Source organism: Pristis pectinata, chromosome 13 (genome assembly GCF_009764475.1).
Source record: "Pristis pectinata isolate sPriPec2 chromosome 13, sPriPec2.1.pri, whole genome shotgun sequence".
Taxonomy (NCBI): Eukaryota; Metazoa; Chordata; class Chondrichthyes; order Rhinopristiformes; family Pristidae; genus Pristis; species Pristis pectinata.
The window spans coordinates 23420437-23442099 of NC_067417.1; the positions used below are offsets into that span (position 1 = coordinate 23420437).

A 21663-nucleotide genomic window follows, 5' to 3' on the forward strand; every position below is an offset into this window, starting at 1 on the left:
CAGGCAGTGTGACCAACATTAATTTCTCAGGCTACCTCGATATAAAAAGTAAAAAGATAGCACCATAGTTGAGGAATCTTAATATTTTAATTCTTAGACAAAAAATCCAATCATTAAATATATTCCTTCAGTAAATAATGAATTCTGTTGATTCAATTTGTAAACTATAAGCCAACATTATGGATTTGCCAAATGATCATGGAACCCCATTCTCAAAATACCAACAATGATTTCTACTCACAAATTGATATTGAATTCTTTAGCATAAATCAGAATCCCAACAATACTTGAATTGTGAGATTTGGACTAAACGATTTACGTGTACCCTAAATCAAACCAAATGTATAATTGATTTTTATCTCCCTTGGCTCCATGGTGGCAACGTTGCTTTGAGCCAGATCATGAATTTCAGCTCCACTCCAGAGCCACATATCCAGGCAGCACCTGAGCATAGTGACACTGCCATAACATTGAAGTATTATTTTTCAGTTGCATTATTATTCTTGCTAAGTAGCAGGAAGGATAAATTGGAACAGCAACTAAATAGTAGGGGGTGGGTTCAACAAATTGGAAAAATATGGATAAAGTAAAAGGGAAGGAGAATGCAGGAGAGGTTACTGAAGTCTCCAGAATAAAGAATAAGACAAAATGTTTAGAAAGGGACAAGAATTTAACTTTGGGCATCGTGGAGACAAATTTGAGAAGAAGGGTGGTTAATACAGGACTGAAGGTGTATATATTTGTATGCATGCAGTATTTCTAACAGCTTATAGCGCAGTTAGAAATTGGCAGGTATGACATTGTGGGCATCACAGCATCATGGTTTAATGAAAATCACAACTGGGAGCTAAACATCCAAGGATACACATCCAATCAAAAAGACAGGCAGGTGGGCAGAGGGGGTGGGGTAGCTCTTTTGGTGAAAAAATGAAATCAAATCCTAGAAAGAAGTGACATGGGATCAGAAGATGTAGAACCCTTGTGAGTAGAGTTTAGAAACTGCAAGGGTAAAAAGACCCTGATGGGAATTATATACAGGCCTCTGAATAGTAGCCAGGATATGAGGTACAAATTACAACAGGAAATAGAAAAGGCATGTAAAAAGGGCAATGTTACGATAGTCAGGGGGATTTCAATATGTAGGTATATTGGGGAAAATCAGGTTGGTACTGGATCCCAAGAGAGGGAATTTGTAGAATGTCTTCAAGATGGCTTTTTAGAGCAGCTTGTGGTTGAGCCCACTTGGGAAAAGGCAATTCTGGATTTGGTGTTGTGCAATGAACCAGATTTGATTAGGGAGCTTTAGGTGAAGAAACCCCTAGGAGGCAGTGATCATAATATGATAGAATTCACCCTGCAGTTAGAAAGGGAGAAGCTAAAATTGAATGTATTGGTATTACAATTGAGTAAAGGTAATACAGAGGCATGAGAGAGGAGCTGGCCAAAGATGATTGGAAAGGATCCTAGCAGAGATGATGGTAGAAGAGCAATGGTGGAAGTTTCTGGGAGTAATTCGGAAGATGCAGGCTCATTTCATCCTAAAGAAGAAGAAGCATTCTTAAGGGAGGATGAGGCAACCGTGGCTGACAAGGGAAGTCAAAGACAGCATAAAAGCAAAAGAGAGGGCATACAATACTGCAAAAATTAGTGGGAAGTTAGAGGACTGGGAACCTTTTAAAAACCAACAAAAGGCAACTAAAAAAGCAATAAGGGGAGAAAAAATGAAATATGAAGGTAAGCTAGCCAATAATATAAAAAAGTTTTTTCAGATTTATACAGAGTAAGAGAGGCAAGAGTGGACATCGGACCGCTGGAAAATGACGCTGGAGAGGTAGTAATGGGGAACAAAGAAATGGCGGAAGAACTGAATAAGTATTTTGCAAGAATTCGATAAAGTCAGGGGGCAGAAGTGAATGTAGTCACTATTACTAATGAGAAGGTGCTTGCGAAGCTGAAAGGTCTGAAGGTAGATAAGTCACCTGGACTGGATGGACTACACCCCGGGGTTCTGAAAGAGGTAGCTGAAGAGATTCTGGAGGCATTAGTAGTGATTTTTCAAGAATTGCCAGATTCAGGAATGGTTCTGGAGGACTAGAAAATTGCAAATGTCACTCCACTCTTTAAGAAGGGAGGAAATTGTGGGCCAGTTCGTCTAACTTCTGTGGCTGGTAAGATGTTAAGAGTCCATTATTAAGGATGAAGTTTTGGGGTACTTGGAAGCATGTGATAAAATAGGCTGAAGTCAGCATGGCTTCCTTAAGGGGAGATCTTGCCTGACAAATCTGTTGGAATTCTTTGAGGAAGTCACAGGCAGGATAGACATAGGAGAGTCAGTGGATATTGTTTACTTGGATATTCAGATGGCCTTTGACAAGGTGCTGCACATGATATTACAGGAAAGGTACTAGCATGGAGAGAAGATTGGCTGACTGGCAGAAGGCAAAGAGTGGGAATAAAGGGGACCTTTTCTGGTTGGCTGCCGGTGACTTACAGTGTTCCGCAGGGGTTGGTGTTGGGCCTGCTGCTTTTCACGTTGTATGTTAATGATCTGGATAATGGAATTGACGGCCTTGTGGCGAAGTTTGCGGATGATACAAAGATAGGTGGAAGGGCACGTAGAGTTGAGGAAGCAGGGAGTCTGCAGAAGGACTTGGACAGGTTGGGAGAATGAGCAAAGAAGTGGCAGATGGAATACAGCGTAGGGAAGTGTATGGCCATGCACTTTGGTAGAAGGAATAAAGGCATAGGCTATTTTCTAAATGGGGAGAGAATTCAGAAATTGGAGGTGCAAAGGGACTTGGGAGTCCTAGTGCAGGATTCCCTAAAGGTTAACTTGCAGGTTGAGTCGGTTGTCAGTAGAGTGCAAATGTTAGCATTCATTTTGAGAGGACTAGAATATAAAAGCAAGGATGTAATGCTGAGGCTTTGTAAGGTGTTGGTCAGACCACATTTAGAGTATTGTGAGCAGTTTTGGGCCCCATATCTAAGGAAGGATGTGCTGGCATTGGAGAGAGTCCAGAGGGGGTTTATAAGAATGATCCCAGGAATAAAAGGGTTAACATATGAGGAGTGTTTGATGGCTCTGGGCCTGTACTCGCTGGAGTTTAGAAGGATGAGGGGGGGATCTCATTGAAATCTACCGAATATTGAAAGGCCTGGATGGAGTGGACGTGGAGAGGATGTTTCCAGTAGTGGGAGAGTCTAGGACCAGAGGGCACAGCCTTAGAATTAGAATGGGATGTCCCTTTAGAACAGAGATGAGGAGGGATTTCCTTATCCAGAGGGTGGTGAATCTGTGGAATTCATTGCCACAGACAACTGTGGAGGCCAAGTCATTGGGTACATTTAAAGAGGAGATTGATAGGCCCTTGATTAGAAAGGGCATCAAAGGTTATGGGGAGAAAGCAGGAGAATGGGGTTGAGAGGGTAAAATAAATCCGTCATGATCGAATGGCAGAGTGGACTCAATGGGCCGAATGGCCTAATTCTGCTCGTATGTCTTCTGGTCTTATGGCCAATGTTCAGATTTCTTCCTACTGTGGAAATGTCACTTTCATTTTCAGAGTGATGGAGATTCAGTTGGGAATACCATGCTGAAGTATTACTTCAGGAACTCCTTTTTCTCAGTTGAATGGATTGGAATTAAATCTGAATATCAAAACACCTGAATAATGAGAATGGCTAAGTGATTTTCAAAATATAGTCCAATATATACATCACTTTTAATACTTGCACTTCACGTGGTGTCAACTTTTGAACTCCTTAGACCTTTATGGCAAAAAAATGGATATCATACTTCCATAGAAAGGAGGTTTTGTTGTTAGTACAATCCAGTCAGATAGCATTGGAAAGACTGAGCAACGATAGGTTATTATTTTAGAGAGTTCTAGGAACATGGGTACTCCTGTCAACTGTAGATTAGAATATTCATAGTACAAGACAGATTTTCCTGAACTCTTGAAAGAAGAGATTAGGTAGGGACAATTGATAAGGATATATAAAGGGTAATAAAAATAGAAAATGCTGTAAATCTTCAGCAGATCAGGCAGCAGCTGTGGAAAGAAAAACTAAGTTAACCTTCCATGGACCCTTTTGTCAGAACTGGAAAAGACTGAAAACAAGCTAGTTTTAAGTCGCAGAATATGCGGGGGAGTGATGGATAGGATAAAGGGATATCTTGAATGGGTGGGACCAGGGTTGCTGTGGTGAAAAATGTTTATTAACCCATCTGATGGATAGATTAATGAAGGCAGTTCATTAGATAAAGAAAATAAAGGGATATGCATAAGCTGTGACATGCAGGACAGACCTGTAGGAAATGCCCAACAGATCAGGCAATGTCAGTGGAAAGAAAAAAACTGAGTTAATATTACAGAAAGATAACCTACAGCAGAATTGGTCAGAGAAAGGGAATTATCAAATCAGTGTCAAGTCCCGAAGGCTTCAACAAGATGAGGTGCTGTACGAACAGTACAGGAGCCACAGACGGAGAGTTCAGAGTATGAGTGGAATGGAGAATTAAAGTGACAGGCAACTGGAAGCTCGGGGTTGCTCTGTATACATAACAGAGATGACCCACAAAGCAGGCCCCAATCTTCATTTGGTTTCTCCAATGTAAAGGAGAACACATCACGAGCATCAACTGCAATACACTTGATTAGAACAAGTGCTGTTTTACTGAAGGGACTTTTTAGGTATCTAGATAGTGGGAAGGAAGGAGGTTAAAGAACAGCATTGCATCTCTTACAGTTGCATGGGAAAGAGCCCTACGAAGGGAGTGTTTGTGGGATCCCTCCCCTAACCTCTCTGCAACTTAAAACACTTACTTTCTCTCTCGGTTAATTCTATTCTTCCCACAGATGCTGCTCAATGTGTTGAGCGTCTCCAGCATTTTTTTTTTATTTATTTCAGATTTAAAGCATTTGCTGTTCTGTGGTTTTCATTTATAAATAGGAAGTTGGGCTAGATTAATTGCTTTGTTTTTAGGAAATTAGTGTGGAGATAAAAGGTTAGATATTGGATGAAAGTTATATTTTGAAAGACACAGGTAATGGCAGTTCAAAATCATGTTAAATCATGCATCTTGGGCTGAGCTTTTTTTTTAAGTGGAAAGATATAAAGTACAAGAAGTATGTGAAGAGTAGATTGACCCTGAAATCTGGAAATGATAAACTCAGTAAATGTGTTGATTTTAGCTGGAAGCTTCTCTGGATACTAGTGGAAAAAATGTGCAACATGTTAAATGTTGAGAAATATTATTTCTGAGCTTGTAATAACCACTGCAAAGATGAGCTTTGTTTTGGAGATGTAGAGAGCCATCCAAAAGTATAAACACTTAAGTTGCTGAATATTCAGAAATTACTCAAAATCCCAAATTAGTAAAGTAATTTGACTTGAGAATAACTTTGCACGTCATCAAATCTTTTTACAAAATACTGAAGGGAATACACATCTTTATTTTTGAAATTAGTTTCTTATGCACATCTTGTAGTATTACAATCCCTGTGTTGATGGACATTGGCCTTAGAATTACACCAATACATTGTTTTTTTTTCAGTAATAAGTAGGATCAATGACCCCACATGGCTGCCATAGAACCAAACAATAGAGGAAGTATTACTATATTTAACTGATTCTAATTAAAGGTGGTCAAGATGATGTTACCTGGATTAAGACATGATGGATCACGATTCGTTATTGGAAAAGACATTTTTGCTGAGTTGATAATCTCACAATCTACATGTTCTTTTCACCCCTGTTGCTTTAGATCCAGTTAACTGCAATGAAGCATCTTGTTCTATAACAGATGACGTTGTGGATGGCTTAGAGTCCAGTGATCTTTCTGATAGGTAGGGCTTCATTACAGCTAATGGTGTATGTTAATATCTATAATTGATCAATATTTAATTAAAATATTTCAAGCAGGATCGCAAACTTAACTGTGATTTGTTGTAATTGACATCAGCACCATAAACATTGTTATTCAGTGCACCAAGATTGCCAGAATTTAAGACACATTTTATGCTTTTTAATTTAAAGTGAAATGGATTTACATTTAAAACATACTATAAAAGGAAGTATTCTGACAAATCCAGCCTAAAGTTTGGGCTGGAAGTAGAGCCTTCAAGTACCATGACTAAAGACAATATAGCAATATTATGTAATGAAACCAGTTGTAAATGGTTGCTTAAAATCTGAAAGTTATGTATGTACTTTTTTCTCTGTATCCTAATTCACCTGCTTCAGGAATAATTCACCTGAATAGGATATATGCCTCTAAGATAGCTGATATGATTTCTAATTATTATAAACACTTAACTTTCATGTGTTCTTCACTCTCGCACTGTTTATTTTATCTAGTATTGTTCCTATTCTCTGCTTTAAGGCTTCAAACTGCTGGATGTTAAAAGCTTATTTGTCCCTCACCTTGTCCTTTTCCACGCTATTTATGGTAGCCATTTCTCCCCTTGTATCTAAGTTTGGTAACTAGATTTTCCATGTTCTGTGATCCAATAAATCGAGTAATGATTAGAAGCTTGCAATTCCCACTTCTTAAGGCTACTAGTCTCTTGAACCTGTTTTATTAATTTTTAATTCAATAACCAGATGAAACAGCATGTAGAATAATGTCTGCATGCTACTTATCTAAGGAAAAGTAGAACATTATTTTGGTATCTTTTCATTATTCTGTCAATTGTACAATTTTAAAGATGATGACAGATTTTAAAATTGTGTTTTTAGGTATTTGTCAAGTGAGGATGATGGGGAAATAAAAGTTAAGAATGGCTCTTCAGATGAGTCTTTTCAGCCATATTGGGAGAAAAAGTGAGTACTTGTGAATCAACAAAGTTTCATGCTTTTATCTGAATAAACTGTAGCTTGGGTTTGAACAAAGCAGCTCTGAGATGTTTGCCTGCATAGTGTTGAACTGTACAAAGAGTATTTATAATCTATACTTGGAATTGCTTAATGATGCACCTAGTTTTGATATCGGCATTGTCTCAGTTATATATTTTATCTTAAGAGAGTCATATTTTTCACTGTCTCTTGACCATTCAGCTTCCTTTGCCATTTATAATGATTTCAGCTCTGCTTGAATAATTGATGCAATATTTGATCAATTGTTTTACAAATATTCCAAATATTCAAAATAAAAGGATTCTGGTGCAGAACCGTGTTTATATTTAAAATGACAGCAGTTTGCTCTTAAATAATATTTTTTCATTGTTACATTACTGATAGAATTATAGTATTAATGATTGCAGTATGAAAATTCTTAAATGAAAGAAAATTCAGGTTTCTAGGTTTTTCTAATAGTTTGGACAATGGTAACTAGATTAAGAATTTATTAAAGAGATATTCAGTCTTTGTAAGTGTTGGACCTTATAGATTTAATGTCCTAATACCTAAACAAAAAAAGCACAAGAATTTTGTTACATTGATAAATTTGGTATTCTCTGGACCATATTTGAGCACAACATGGATTTACTGTAGAAGTTGACAAGTGTGGGTAGAAATATTGTATTGACTGATCAGTCTATGACAGAAACTGAAATGGAGAGTGATGGCAATTGGGGTTTCAATTTCTCAATGTCCCCTTCTGTACTAGATCTTCTCTTAGCCTTTGCCACACAATTAAAATTGAAATTATTGTCAATGTAAGGAATTGAATGCCTGCGAAAAGGAAATGTAATCTTCTCCCTTGAAATTAAAATTGGAGGTGAAACATCATAGTTGGCACTTATCAACAGAAACTAAATGTTGTGACTTCTCATTTGCTGAAAAAGGCACACTACTGTCTGGTTCTTTTACATCTGTGTGCATTGATTCTAATATCACATAACTAACAGTGTTACAGTTGATGTTTATAAAAAAACACATTAAAATCAGTTAGTGTAAATATGAAATTACACAGCTGAAAAAATGTTTTGTCATTTTTGTCATTTTTTAATGTTTTCCTGCAGAAGTGGAATATTCTAAATTAGAATAGTTAAAAAGCTGCATGACAGATGATTAAGACTTTTTTCTCTCCTTGCAGTAAGTTACCGGTTAAGAAATGCACTATTAAGGATGTGAAGAAACAACCTGGACAAAAACGTGGCCGGAAACCAAAATCAAACTTAGAAAGGTACTAATTGTAAAAGTGCCGCCAATATTCTATTTCACTTCCAGAGATTGGCACCCTATAATATTCTGTGACCATTGGGGAAAATGCTTTAATAACTCAGTTGTTCTGTGTTTGAAGTAAGCAAGAGGTTTATTTGTTTCAAATAATTTACGTTACTAAATGAGATTCTCTTTAATACTACTTGCCAAGGACTTCTCATGGCCCCTCCTGGCTCTCCTAATTCCCTTCTTCTTTTCTGGCTACTTTATAATCCTCAAGGGCTCTGTTTGGTTTTAGCTTCCTAAACCTTGTACTTTATGCTTCCTTTTTCTTCTCGACTAAATTGACCACCTCTCTCGTCATCCAAGGTTTCCTTACCTTGCCATCCTTCTCCTTCCTTCTTATTGGAACATGCTTGTCCTGTACTCTATGCAGTTGGTCTCCACATGTCAAATGTGGACTTGCCCAGAAACAGCTGTTCCCCATCAACTCTCCCTGGTCCCTGCCTAATACACTTGTAATTTGCCCTCTCCAATTTAGTACTCTCCTGCAAGGTCCATACTTATCCTTCTCTGCAACTATCTTAAAACTTGAGGGGTTGTGGTCACAGTTCCCTAACTGTTCTCCCACTGAAAGGTCAGTCACCTGGCCAGGCTCATTACCCAACACCAGGTCCAGTACGGCCCCTCCTCTTGTTGGACTATCTCAATCCCCTTCATATTTGTCCTGCACAGAACAGAATTAGGCCATTCAGCCCATTGAGTCTGCTCTGCCATTTGATGACTGGCTATGTTGTTCTATTATTCAAGAAGGGAAATAGAAATAATCCTGGAAACTATAGACTGTTGAGTCTCACGTCAGTGGTAGGGAAGTTACTGGAGAGGATTCTTAGGGATAGGATTTATGAGCATTTGGAAAACCATGGCCTAATCAGTGACAGTCAGCGTGGCTTTGTGCAGGGCAGGTTGTGTTTTTTACTAACTTGATTGAGTTTTTCGAGGAGGTGATGAAGATGATTAATGAAGGTAGAGCTGTTGATGTTGTCTACATGGATATTAGTAAGGTGTTTGACAAAGTCCCTCATGGGAAGCTCATCCAGAAGATTAAGATGCATGGGATCCACGGTGAATTGGCCATTTGGATTCAGAATTGGCTTGCCCATAGAAGACAGAGGGTAGTGGTCGATGGGACTTATTCTGGCTGGAGGCCTGTGACTAGTGGTGTACTGCAGGGATCTGTACTGGGACCTCTGCTGTTCATTATGTATATAAATGACCTGGATGAAAACATAGATGGGTGGGTCATTAGGTTTGCAGACGACAAGAAGATTGGTGGTGTTGTGGATAGCGTAGAAGACTGCCAAAGGATACAGCGGGATATAGATCAGTTGCAGATATGGGTGGAGAAATGGCAGATGGAGTTTAACCTGGTCAAATGTGAGGTATTGCACTTTGGAGATTAAATTTAAAGGGACAGTACACTGTAATGGCAAGATCCTTAGCAGTGTTGATGTGCAGAGGGATCTTGGGGTCCAAGTCCATAGCTCCCTCAAACACAGGTTGATAGGGTGGTAAAGAAGGTGTTTGGCATGCTTGCCTTTATTAGTCAAGGAATTGAGTTCAAGAGTCAGGAAGTTATGTTGCAGCTTTATAAAACTCTGGTTAGGACACATCTGAAGTATTGCATTCAATTCTGTTCACCCCTTTACAGGAAGGATGTGGAGGCTTTGGACAGGGTGCAGAAGAGGTTTACTAGGACGCTGCCTGAATTTAGAGGGCATGTGCTATAAGGAGATGTCGGACAAACCAGGGTTGTTTTCTCTGGAGCAGCAGAGACTGAGGGAGATCTGAGAGAGGTTTATAGGATTATGAGAGGCATAGATAGAGTCTGCATCTTTCAGTACTTTTTCCCAGGGTTGAAATGTCTAATACCAGAGGGCATGTATTTAACGTGAGAGGGGGTTGGTTCAAAGATGTGCAGGGCAAGTTTTTTTTTTACACAGAGAGTGGTGGGTGCCTGGAATGTGCCTCCAGAGGTGGTGATGGAGGCAAATACGATAGAAGCATTCAAGAGGCTCTTAGAAAGGCACATGAATGTGCAGGAAATGAAGGGAAATGGACATAGTGTAGCAGAAGGGATTAGCTTAGTTGGGCACTTGATAAATTTATTTAGTTCAGCACAACATCATGGGCTGAAGGGCCTGTGCTGTACTGTTCTATGAGATTTTATTGCTTCCTTATGGTATTGTTAATAATAGTATACTATGATAATATAAAGATAATGCAGATTAGAAATGTTAATTCTGACAGATGCTTTGAAGTATACATTGTTGAGATGCATGCTATAAAAATTTACCTAACGAATAAGCTAGTTTTTTTGTATTGGGGACTTGCCTCCTTTTTCCTTGTGTTATTAACCCAAACAGCATCTTGCATTCAAGAAGAAAATGGCAAATCTAAAGAAGCTTGAAATATTTGTTAAATTCTAGTTGCTGACGGGCAGCTAATATAAAGGGAAATGTAGCTTGTTTCATAAATAAGTAAATAGTACATGCCATTAAAAATATTTTAAGTAGCTTGAACTAGACATTTTGAACGATTTTCAAAGTCACCAAATAAATGCTGACCAGTGCCAGTGATTATTGAATTACAACAAATATAGATATTACTCAGTATAGCAGTTTCATACATTTGTTGTGTGATTACATAGAATGTATTGGTATTTTTCAGGGAGGATTTTCCCACCATGTACCGATGTCAATATAAGGGTTGCTGTGCTGTTTACAGAGGAGTTGATGGACTTAAGGTAAAATTATGCTCAAGACTAAGTGGAGATCTTAGAAATTTAGGCTTTTGAGTGTCAGCTTGGCTTCTTAGATCACTTGAATTTCATTCAAATGATTGTGATTTAAGACCCATGCCAGGACTTGAATGTGTAATCTTGACTGAGCCTCCATACAGTACTGAATCTGGTATTTACTTATAAACACCTACTGAATGGGGAAAATCCATTCTGGTTATAGTAATGAAATTCTGATCATCTTTTAAGCCACTGGAAATGATAGATCATATTTTAGGCCCTCAGTTCTGTACCTGCTGTCAGATTATTAGGGCTCTGGGATTGCACTAATGTTGTTCTTAAGTAACTCCAGTACTCCTGTTAGAGGTTAAGTTCCTGAAGAACACTTTGTTATGCAAAAATTTGTATAGCAAGGCTACAGTAAATCTGTAACATTTGCGGGGATACAAAATGCAAATACAACAATTGTGCATTGTGCCTGGCATCCCTGCTTTTTGCGATTCCAGTGATAGCCTTTAAGCTACCAGCTGCCATGGATGGTGAGGAAAGTCTGAAGCCAGTTAGTTTCCTCCAACTGAGAATACAGTAAATTTGTCAATACACAAGGGTCAAGTTACAGTGGTCAATTAACCTATCAACCCACATGTCTTTGGGATGTGGGAAGAAACTGAAGCACCTGGCACAATTTCTCCACATGGTTATGGTGAGAACTTGCAAACTCTGCACAGACAGTACCAGAGGTCAGGATTGAACCTGGGTTGCTGGAGCTGTGAGGCAGCAGCTCCACTGACTGCACTATTGTGCTGCCCGAGGTAAAAGTCTGTGAAGTAGAAAAAGGGATTGTGCCTGCGGATGTGGTTAGTTGATGTTGTTTATTTATTGTGGTTTTGCAGGCACAATATCATTACATTTTGAAAAATAGCTTCATTACCACAATGTTCCTTGGTTACATTTTCTCATTTTTTTTCCTCATGCAACAAAAATGGAGAATAAATATGTGACTAATTTATCATGTTTCTAGATCCCTCTGTCCACAGTTTTATTACTGAATTTAAAATTTATACTTTTGATTAAATGCTTTTTATTTCCTATATGGTACTTGTCTCATGCCACATCTTTCACAGATGAAAAGAAAAAAATTACTTTCATTTATATGCAACTTTAATGAGGAGGTGTGATGAAGTGGATGAATAGCAATGGTTGCTATGATGGTGTATACCAAAGAGAAACAAACCTAATTAAGAGTACAGTTTTAACAAGGGAAAAAAAACTTCTTTGTTCCTAGAAACACATAAAAGAGCATCATGAAGAGGTGCGTGAACGACCTTGTCCCCACCCAGGATGTAACAAGGTGTTTCTGATTGATCGCTATCTGCAGCGCCATGTAAAGCTGATTCATACAGGTCAGTAAAACTCCGTCAATGTTAGCATTAAATAAGCACTTGAATTATGTCGCTGGATTTTGTCTTCTATCTTCTTTAGCTATTGTGCCTGTTCTGTAATCTGTTAAGTTTTCTGGACTAAGATTATTCATAATTTCTTTAATACCGCTTAGTGGGCTGAAAATTGGGAAGAATGTCGATGCACTGCAGTAAAATATTGATGCACTGCAGTCAATTTCCAATTATAATTATTCATCTACTGGAGCTTGTAGAGTCAAAATTGGACATGGATTATCTCTTTCTTCTCCCCCTCCCTTGTAACTGTGTAAAGATTGCTAGAAATTCCCAGCATGTTTGTTATTTACTTCACATTAAAAGCAGTATGTTGTCACGTCATCATCACAAACCCAGGATTCTCAATAGCTTCCCTTGCATAAGGTATAAAATTAAAACAAAAGGCAGCTCTTGATTTCACATGGAAACTCTAGGTTTCATCTTGAAGAGCTCTGCTTTTATGTTCAGTAGTGGTTTCAAATCTACACTAAAATAATTTCTCTTTTTAAACCTTAAAGAAGAAAGAAACTACATTTGTGATGAATGTGGACAGACTTTCAAACAGAGAAAGCATTTGTCAGTTCACCAAATGCGCCATTCTGGAGCAAAACCTTTACAGTAAGTACCAGGGAATCATTTGAAATTACAGTGAGATGACATTTGCTAGAGTAGGGGTTAAAATATCAATGCTGCATTGGACAAATGAATTTTATAAACCTAGGTGGTGATTTTTCAGCAAGGAATATATTAAATAATCCATTCAATTTGCTGGATTATGGCAGTGACCCATTAGAAAATGTACAGAAGAGAGAAACTTTAATATTTCAAGCAAGAGAAACTTGGAATTCTCCAATTCCTTCAATGGTTCCATCAACAATTGTTTTGTACATTTGTCCAATCATCAGGTGATACTGAAGAATAAAAATTATTTTACTGATGGAAATTATTTCCAGGACCTTGCTTGAGAATTGCAGACATTCACCTCGATCACAGTATTTTTGATTACTGAAATCAGTTTGTACCAGGCCAAAATAATTTTGTCCTCTACTGCTTCAAGTATCACAACACAGTAAGGAGGGAAGCTGAGGAGATCACAATATTGTAAGGGAGGGAAGCGAAGGATAAATGATTTTGAAGCAGAAAGGGATGAGTTAAGAAAGATGCTTAGTTCCAAGGACAGGAGCATACAATTGAGTGACTCCCAGTGGTGGCAGAAGAGGGGGTGATAGCTGAAGCTGAAGGAGATTCCTGATGTAGTAAGGCTAGAGTTTAAAGACAAGGACTAGGAATTGGAAATAGGAAAGAAACTACTGGATCTGGGAAAATGAAGAGTTTTGTGCAGATGAGAGCTTTGGTGAATGGCATTTTGAAAGAATTGCATTTGATGAGGTAGCGAATGTTCAGTGGAAAGTAAATAGCTTAATCATCAAAACACTTATCATCTTACCAAAAACAATGCATTTAAAATGCAAGGGTAAGAGGTGATTATTAAAATTATATCCCCAATCTTAATGTCCATTACTTCCTTTTTAATTCACTAACTGAACACGTAAGTAGCTAAATCTGGATTCTCAGCCGGAGTAGAAAGAGTCTAAGGCATCAGCATGATTGGAAACTCAAAGCAGGGAAGAGCCTCAGTGAACATTAGAGTAGCTGAAGCTTTAAGTGTTAGGACATGGATTAAAGATTCTACAGGAGAAGACTGTGATCAAGGATTAGCAGTCTTTTATAATTTGTCCTTTAGTTGTGGCAATTTGAGAGCTCATTTTGATAAAATAGCCTGAATTTTGTCTACATTGAATTATAGCAATTTATTTGACTCGTACAAGCTTTTATGTGGTCAGGATGTTAGAGCTAGGCCATAAATTCCAATAACCTTTGCTTAGCTCAAGAGTAGTTCTATTTCTTCCAATCCATAAGACTATGCCATTAAGCCCCACTTCAGAACAGTTCTGCGCTTGAGTACCTCTGTTCAGCAGGGACATGGAATAGAGAACCTGTGTGTTCACTCGACTGGATTTAAGAAAATACGCATTAAAAATGTGAGGAATCAACTTTATCCATGACCTTTACTGTAAGAACCACCACAAACTGATTACCTTGTTATTTAGCTCATTAGTACTTGTTGGGCATGCACTGTGTTAGTAAATTAATTGCTTTGTTGTCTACACAGCAACTGTCTGCACTTCTAAAGCAATTCTTTTATTTGTTGACCATGCCAAGGGCCCGACAGGCAATCGATTCTGAACTTCTAGCTAAAGTAAGGCAAGGAGCATAAGTGTTTCCTGCAGAACTCTAACACAGTGTCAGACTCAGTAAAACTTAAATAGGTTTTTGGGAGGCTAATTTAACTTGCTTTTACTTTGCGTCTATAGGTGCGAAGTTTGTGGTTTCCAGTGCAGGCAGAGAGCATCCCTGAAATACCATATGACCAAGCACAAGGCAGAAGCTGAACTTGATTTTGCTTGTGACCAGTGTGGGAAACGGTTTGAGAAGGCCCACAATTTGAATGTTCATATGTCTATGGTTCATCCTTTGACCCAGAACACAGATAAAAACAAACCAGTTGAAATTGAACGAAGTCAGCTAAGTATAGAAACATTCATTGAACAGGAACCCAGTTAACATACAGTTATTCAACAGCTAAAAGGTGAGTCAAAAGAATCTTCTTTAAAATTTTCACCTGTCTTCAGTATCAGCAAGATCTTCACAAGAACAGAGGATCAAGATAAATAAATGCAATATTGTGCTGGGTTGGTAAAGTTTAGTTACAAGATTAGAGTCATCTCTCTGTTACACTGCTTTCTTTTTAAATAGCTTATTTCCTTACTGTTTGGAAAAGTGCCAAATACTTTTAACATGCTAGCAGCTTATGAAACCTAGAAAGATGTACATTGATATCTGGTCTTGTGTAGCCAGTACAAGTTGTTAAACTTGCATATTGAATGGAGGGCATTGTTGGTACTTCTATTCAGGTAATATAGATTTTTATAGTAGTACAGCTTTGAGAGTTCATTGAGGTAGTTTGGGTGATTGCTCCTCATGCCCTCTAATGAATGCAATTTAAGTTTGAATAAAGATTATTTTCTTAGGTCATTGAGTACTGGGTTTGTGCAAATATTTTGTAAAGCAGCTAATGACCCAATACAACAATAGCAAATGGATTTTAAAGGGGAGGAAGATTAAAAAGAATTGGAGTATTAATTAATTATGAATATGAATTCAAAACTGATGACTACAGAGTAGGAGTAAATTCTTACTGATACTGATTCACCTTCAGGATTTCCTAGCTACATTTCAGAAAAGTTTGGATTTTTTGCCTTTTCTCTTTCCCCAGCCTCCTCCTCCCACCCTTTTCATCCAGCCTAAAATATTCTAGATAGTACAGAAACTTTTGCCTTGCTCAAGTGAAATTCCCCTCAAATCACCCTAATACTTAATATTTACTTGTGAAGTAATTTTTTTTTAAGTTAACCTTAAAATTAGTTTTCATTCAACATCTGCAGGAACGTTCCCAATTAGTGCAATTTTTTTTTATAAAATCTGGAGTGGTTATGTATTTCTAACTAATTTAAAAGTTACATTTATTTAATTTTGTAATATGGACCTCAAGTTACAATACCATTAAGTAATAATGGTTATAATTTGCTTTACTTTCTAATATCGACAATCTAATAACAAAATAAATTCTATAAAATAATTTATAGAAAAGTGTTTAATTTGCAGTATCTAGGATTACAATAACCTGTTCATGGTACTTGCTGCAACACTGATTAGCTTAAATTACTACTAAAGCAGAACAAAGTTACAGAAGCCTCAAATCCATGACCATTTTACAGAACTCATAGGAAAGATAAGCAATTGATACATTTGAAGAATATAAATCAGATATTTTGATTTTATTTCTGAAACATACATCTTTAACCTCAAATAACTGAATAGTTTGTTTTTGTTTCTGCCTGTCCATCCAATTGGCATCTGATGCCAACTATATAAAAAATACACCGAAGCGACTGCTTTTATTGTAACTTTAAACCAGTATTTCATAGGACAGGATCTAATGAAGTTACATAAACAGTACCATCCAGCCCAACACTTGTAATATTTTAATCCTCAGTATAAAACAGTTGATTTCATTGTTTCCATCTTGCATGAAACATGTATTATAGAGGGTATTTAACAACTCTTTATACTAACATGTTTCAAATTTAAAACATCAGGAAACTGAACCAATATAAAGTGAAATAAAACACAAATGAGTTTTACAAGACAAAATTATCCTCAGTTACTCTACCTCAGATTTTCATTAAAAATTATAGGTAAAGGAATAATCTCTTATTAACAATACCTTTCAAAAGAGTTTGCTATACAATCAAAAAATGCTGGAAATACACAGCAGGTCAGCCATCATCCATGGCAAAGAAAACAATGTTTCAGGTCATTGACCTTTCATCACAACTAAGGAAAGATCATACACCTGAAACATTATCTCTCTCACCACAGATGCTGCCTGACCTGCTGAACATTTTCCTGTTTTTTTATTTCAGATTTTCAGTGCCTACAGAATTTTACTTTTTGTTTCTTGTATGATAGACTGGCTGATGAAGACAATTTTAGTTGCAAAATTGATTTCTGTCTTTACAGGTATAAATGGCTAGACCCTTGTATGTCTCATTGCATTTTTCAGACACTTTCAAGGAAAAAGTAGTATTTAATAAAGCAGCCAAGCATTTTAAATGAACAGCTAATGTTGTTGCATACATTACTTTGATATATTCAAAGAATCTGTTCAAAGTAAAGCCAAAGTTAGTTATTTTAATAAAATTTATTCCAGGAGATTCTGCAATGCTTTTGTATACCTCATTAATTGAAAAATCATGTAGAATGGCAATCAGATGACATTTTACGATTTAAAATATGTATTGATGAGTAATGCAAATGAAAAGTTGTTCAGTTTACTATCCATAAATTGTTTCAGACCTGGAATTTTTTTTTGTTGAGTGTTTCACTAATGAATGGAAAGCCACAATGCTGAAAGTGTATGTCCTCTCTGTAGCTTACTCATTTTCTGCTCCAAGGAGATCATTCTTTATAAAAGAGTAGATTCAGAGTAGAGTCCATCACCAATGCAAAGTTGCAGTTGATGGTCAAGGGAAGCTTTCAGCTCTGGGTCAATGTCCTTGCAAACAGCCTGCAGCTAAAGAACAAAAGAAATACTTTTGATTTTAAAATGTTTGATAAAATGTACATTACAAAATGCATATGGATTCTAAGTGCTAGTATGTAAAATGAGTGAAACAGTATTTTAACACTTGTTAGCAATATGGTAGAATCAATCTCAAAATTCAGGTGGCCATTATATTTTCAATGTGTGGGAAACATTTATGGAAATGTTGGATAGTGATGGGTTAATAGCAGAAGCAACAATAATCAACAGGCCTTCTGATTGCTGTTTCTGAGCAGCAACGGCAGGTCTCCTGTGCTAAATCAGTGACTGCTGCTGCTGTTATTGGGGAATAATGGAGGCTTATCGTGGAAATGTGTGCTGTTGCCTGCCCTTGCCTCCTGAACCAAAGGGGCAAGGGATCGATTGGAGCAAAATCCTGCAGGTGCTGAAGTGTTTGTCCTGAAACAGTGATTCTGTTTCTCTCCTCACAATATTACTTCACCTAATTGGAACTTTGGATTAGGAAAAAATGAACAAGTAGGAACACTTCCTCTGACCTTATGTTAGCAGGTAGTCATATACCGAAGGGTTGAAAGTATTTTGATTTTAGTGGTGATATCCCATCACTTTTCAATTCTGAGATTTTTGTAGGAGCAGATCAAGAACACAAACAACTGGACTATGACACAAAACTGTAGCCAGATGCAGATGGCCTGACATTGAATCATTTTCTGCAGGCCTCATAATAAACTTAATCAAATGTTAGGTGACAACTTCAATATTAAAATGATAAAAGTCAAAAGTTTGAGTTAACACTTTTTATGCTGGAGTTTGTAAATGTCATTGCTGCCTTTTGTTTATTGTCAAATCCTATTTCTTAGAATCAGATGATCCTTATTAATTATGTTAGAAGTAATATCAATGCATCCTCTTCAAATACTGTATTTTACTCTAGAACAACGGTATAGTTTATTTATAAAACATTGTTATTTTCAATGAAATAATTAACTACTTAAACCCTACTCTTTATGAAGTCAAAATAATGAATTTTATTAGAACCTCTTACTTTATTGCGCTGTGAAATGATTTGACCAGAACATCTTGGAATTATTCGAAGGAGGAACTGGCGCCCGATAGTTAGTAATTCCAAAGGATCAGGCTGGAAAAGCAAGCAAAGCTTATTAATTATTGATAAAAGCTAAAACCCAGTTTACTCAGGTTGCTTTTTTCATGTTTTCCTCTCTGAATAGCAACACTTTATTACCATGTGAAATAAAATAGCTCCTTTAATCAATGCTACATGCAAAATTTCCTATTACCAAAGGAGGTACTCTGCTATTGTTCAGTAGGAGACACCTGATTGAATAGAGGCAAAATAATTCATAGCAGAAGCATATTTAATAAATGTGATCAGGGTGGTTGTAACTGGTACCTCAGAATACATTTGCAAATCTTTACTTGGAACTAAACTGGCACTCTAACCTGGAGAATAAGCCACAAACTGGACATTGCTCTTAAAAGAGATTGAAGATTTAGGTTGACAAAGGCTGGACAAGAAACTCAAAAATAAAAGTGAAAATGCAACAATATTAACCAAAACTGAAATTAGTCTACATTCTAAAGCCATTCACAATAAGATGAGACTTATCACGCACTGAGTATGCATTATTCAAATTGAATCAAAGATAGGATATTCACGACTTGAACCTGCTGCTACTGACAAAAAGTAATGATGGGCTATTTGCAGGGAGGCATCATAGCTAGTGCTAGTTTCAAATGAAACAAGTAAAATGAAAATAAATTATATTTCAAAAATGTTGATTCTATACATGTCACCCAGCATTACTACAGCAAAGGTAAGCAACAAATCAAACACTATGATTTTGAAATAAATGGAATATTGATAGTAATGAACTATGTATAATGACCAGATTGTTCCCGGTTTCAGCAAGAGGGAGATTTAACAACAGTTTTTAAATGGAACTGGAAACTTTGTGGGCTCAAATTGGAAAGTAGCTGTTTGGGAGAAAGAGATTTACCATTTCTGTTAATTATCATTGGAAGTTACCTGTTTGGAATTTTGCAAGTCACATTGATCCGAGGCCGAGATTATATTTTCTCCATCGAGGAAGAGCTTGACTATTGCTGAGTACAGAGTGATGGCCACGAACAGAAAATCTGGGTGCTTGATGACAGAAGAAAGAAGCTTTGGATCCAGAGCAGGAATAAAACTGTTGGAAAATTGAGAAAATTTAAAGGTACCAGGCATTGCAAAAGTTCTACTTTCTGATACAAGATAATCTCACCTGTGGAGGAGTTCAAAAAAACATTTCAGACCAGAAGAGTCCAATTTTGATGCTTCACTAGAATTATAATTTGCATTCAAAGTACAAAAACTGACAGTTGTGTATAAAGGCATATCTGCAAGCAGCTGCAGAGTTATTGATTGCAAATAACAAATATATTTCCAAAATCTTATACATTTACAAACTTTAAATTTTAAATCATGCCATTTTGGGGCTTAAGCATGGATTTCTTTAACAAAAAATTAAGACCATTTCATTGATAGCTCATGCTAAAGTTACACATTATACCTGTAGAAGGCAACAGGAAGAAGCTTGACTTCCAGATCTGACATCATGCTGAATAGGATCTGGTGTGACTTGTGACCTGTTGCATTGGAAAGGAAGAAAAGGTACAAGCTATATTCAGGTAGCTTTTATGGCCAAATGCAGACCAATACATTACACAAATCTTATTGATCTCCTGAATGATTGATGGAAAAATCACAATAATATTTGTTCACCCACTTGGTGATAAACACACTCTAATTAAGACTGTCAATGAAACTTTATTCATGTGACAGAACACCAAAATTGATTGATTGAATTCATCTCATTCTCCTGTTTACCATTCTGATGTGAATTTTGATATTTCCATAAGTCAAATCTTATTTATTCACTAACCCTGGACTTGATTTAAATTGCTTCATGGCTTGCATTTTAAAATTCTATTCCTTGATCTCAGATGCTATGGCATCTCAACATCCTCCACCTTTGCAACCCTGTTACCCCTCTGAGCACTTTCAACTGTAGCACTCTGGGTTCCCCAGATGTACCTGCTTCCACCACTATTAGTTAAACCTTCACCTGGTTAGACCTTCAGGGTTTTGAATTTCCTCCCCCGAAACATTGTGCTACTCTCCTCTCTTTAATACACACCATAAAATCTGCTCTTATCATCAAACTGAAATGTTAACTTGTTTCTCTTTGTAGATTCCGCCTGACTTGAATACTGCTTTCAAATTTCCAGCACCTCCAGAACTTTTTTGATTTAAAATCTATCTCCCCATCCAAATATCTTACATGGCAGGGTATCACGCTTTATTTGGTGATGCTTTTGTGAGGCACCTTGAATAGTTTGCTAAGTTATTGACACTATATACATGCAAGTTGTTGTAGTACTTGTGTTAAAAGAAATAGAGGGATCAAGTTTTGTGATAAAATGCAAGAGGTGAGTGATTTAGACTAAGTAGTGTTAGAGCCAATAAAGAATAGGTTTATCAATGATAAAGCTTAAACAGTAAGATTTGTTGGCAGTTCATAGTTTGTAAGGAAATACTTTCCTCTTGTACACACACTAGGTTATTACCTATTTCAGCTACATCAGCACGATGCCAGAAGGTAGAACTGGAAATTTACAAAACACATCACTGGATTGGAACATAACGCCAGAGTACAAGCTCTGGTAAAGTATGTGCCAGTTTCTTCAGGGTTGGGAGATGATGATGTTCAGAACCACTTATTCAGCTGTCTCCCAGAACTTAGTCAGATACCTCGACAGGGTTCTGGGATGGGCATTGGAGGAACAAAATGTCCATCATGCTACTTGTCCACTTACAATTGGATAGGCAAGTTGAGGAACATATTTTAATTAGTAATTAATTTTGCAGTTTTCTAGATGGCTTTCCTAATGCCCCTAATATCATCTGTAAAAAGCAGGCAGCGCAACACAGAATCTAGGAGGAGGCACACAGGTGGATTCCATGTAAGCATTGACTTAACACCTTGACCAGGTCAAGATGACTACTGCTTCTGTAAAAAGGGGGAGATTGAGCTGCCTGTTGCTCCTGAGCCACCTTGTTTCATCTGCTG

The 21663-nt window shown here is 37.1% G+C and overlaps 2 protein-coding genes across 4 annotated transcripts in view; one reads left to right on the forward strand and one right to left on the reverse strand.

Annotated features, from left to right (window-relative positions):
• The window catches only part of znf276 (zinc finger protein 276), a 49139-nt gene that overhangs the window by 17040 nt on the left and 10436 nt on the right, over nucleotides 1-21663 (forward strand). Inside the window, exons 6-12 of one of the 3 annotated variants that reach the window (XM_052028760.1) lie at nucleotides 5768-5849; nucleotides 6742-6825; nucleotides 8039-8128; nucleotides 10837-10912; nucleotides 12192-12309; nucleotides 12861-12960; nucleotides 14718-14992. In XM_052028760.1, the coding sequence (XP_051884720.1) occupies nucleotides 5768-5849; nucleotides 6742-6825; nucleotides 8039-8128; nucleotides 10837-10912; nucleotides 12192-12309; nucleotides 12861-12960; nucleotides 14718-14967 (800 nt within the window). In that variant the 3' untranslated portion in view covers nucleotides 14968-14992. Of the gene's footprint in view, nucleotides 1-5767; nucleotides 5850-6741; nucleotides 6826-8038; nucleotides 8129-10836; nucleotides 10913-12191; nucleotides 12310-12860; nucleotides 12961-14717; nucleotides 14993-21663 lie in introns of those variants that run through there. The other 2 variants (XM_052028761.1, XM_052028762.1) reach the window with 2 other exon arrangements.
• LOC127577521 (Fanconi anemia group A protein-like) overlaps nucleotides 17413-21663 on the reverse strand; it is a 33519-nt gene continuing 29268 nt past the window's right edge. Inside the window, exons 15-18 of the mRNA XM_052028763.1 lie at nucleotides 20104-20179; nucleotides 19578-19740; nucleotides 18576-18668; nucleotides 17413-17539 (exon numbers count right to left, since the gene is read on the reverse strand). Of these exons, the coding sequence (XP_051884723.1) occupies nucleotides 17432-17539; nucleotides 18576-18668; nucleotides 19578-19740; nucleotides 20104-20179 (440 nt within the window). The 3' untranslated portion in view covers nucleotides 17413-17431. The remainder of the gene's footprint in view (nucleotides 17540-18575; nucleotides 18669-19577; nucleotides 19741-20103; nucleotides 20180-21663) is intronic.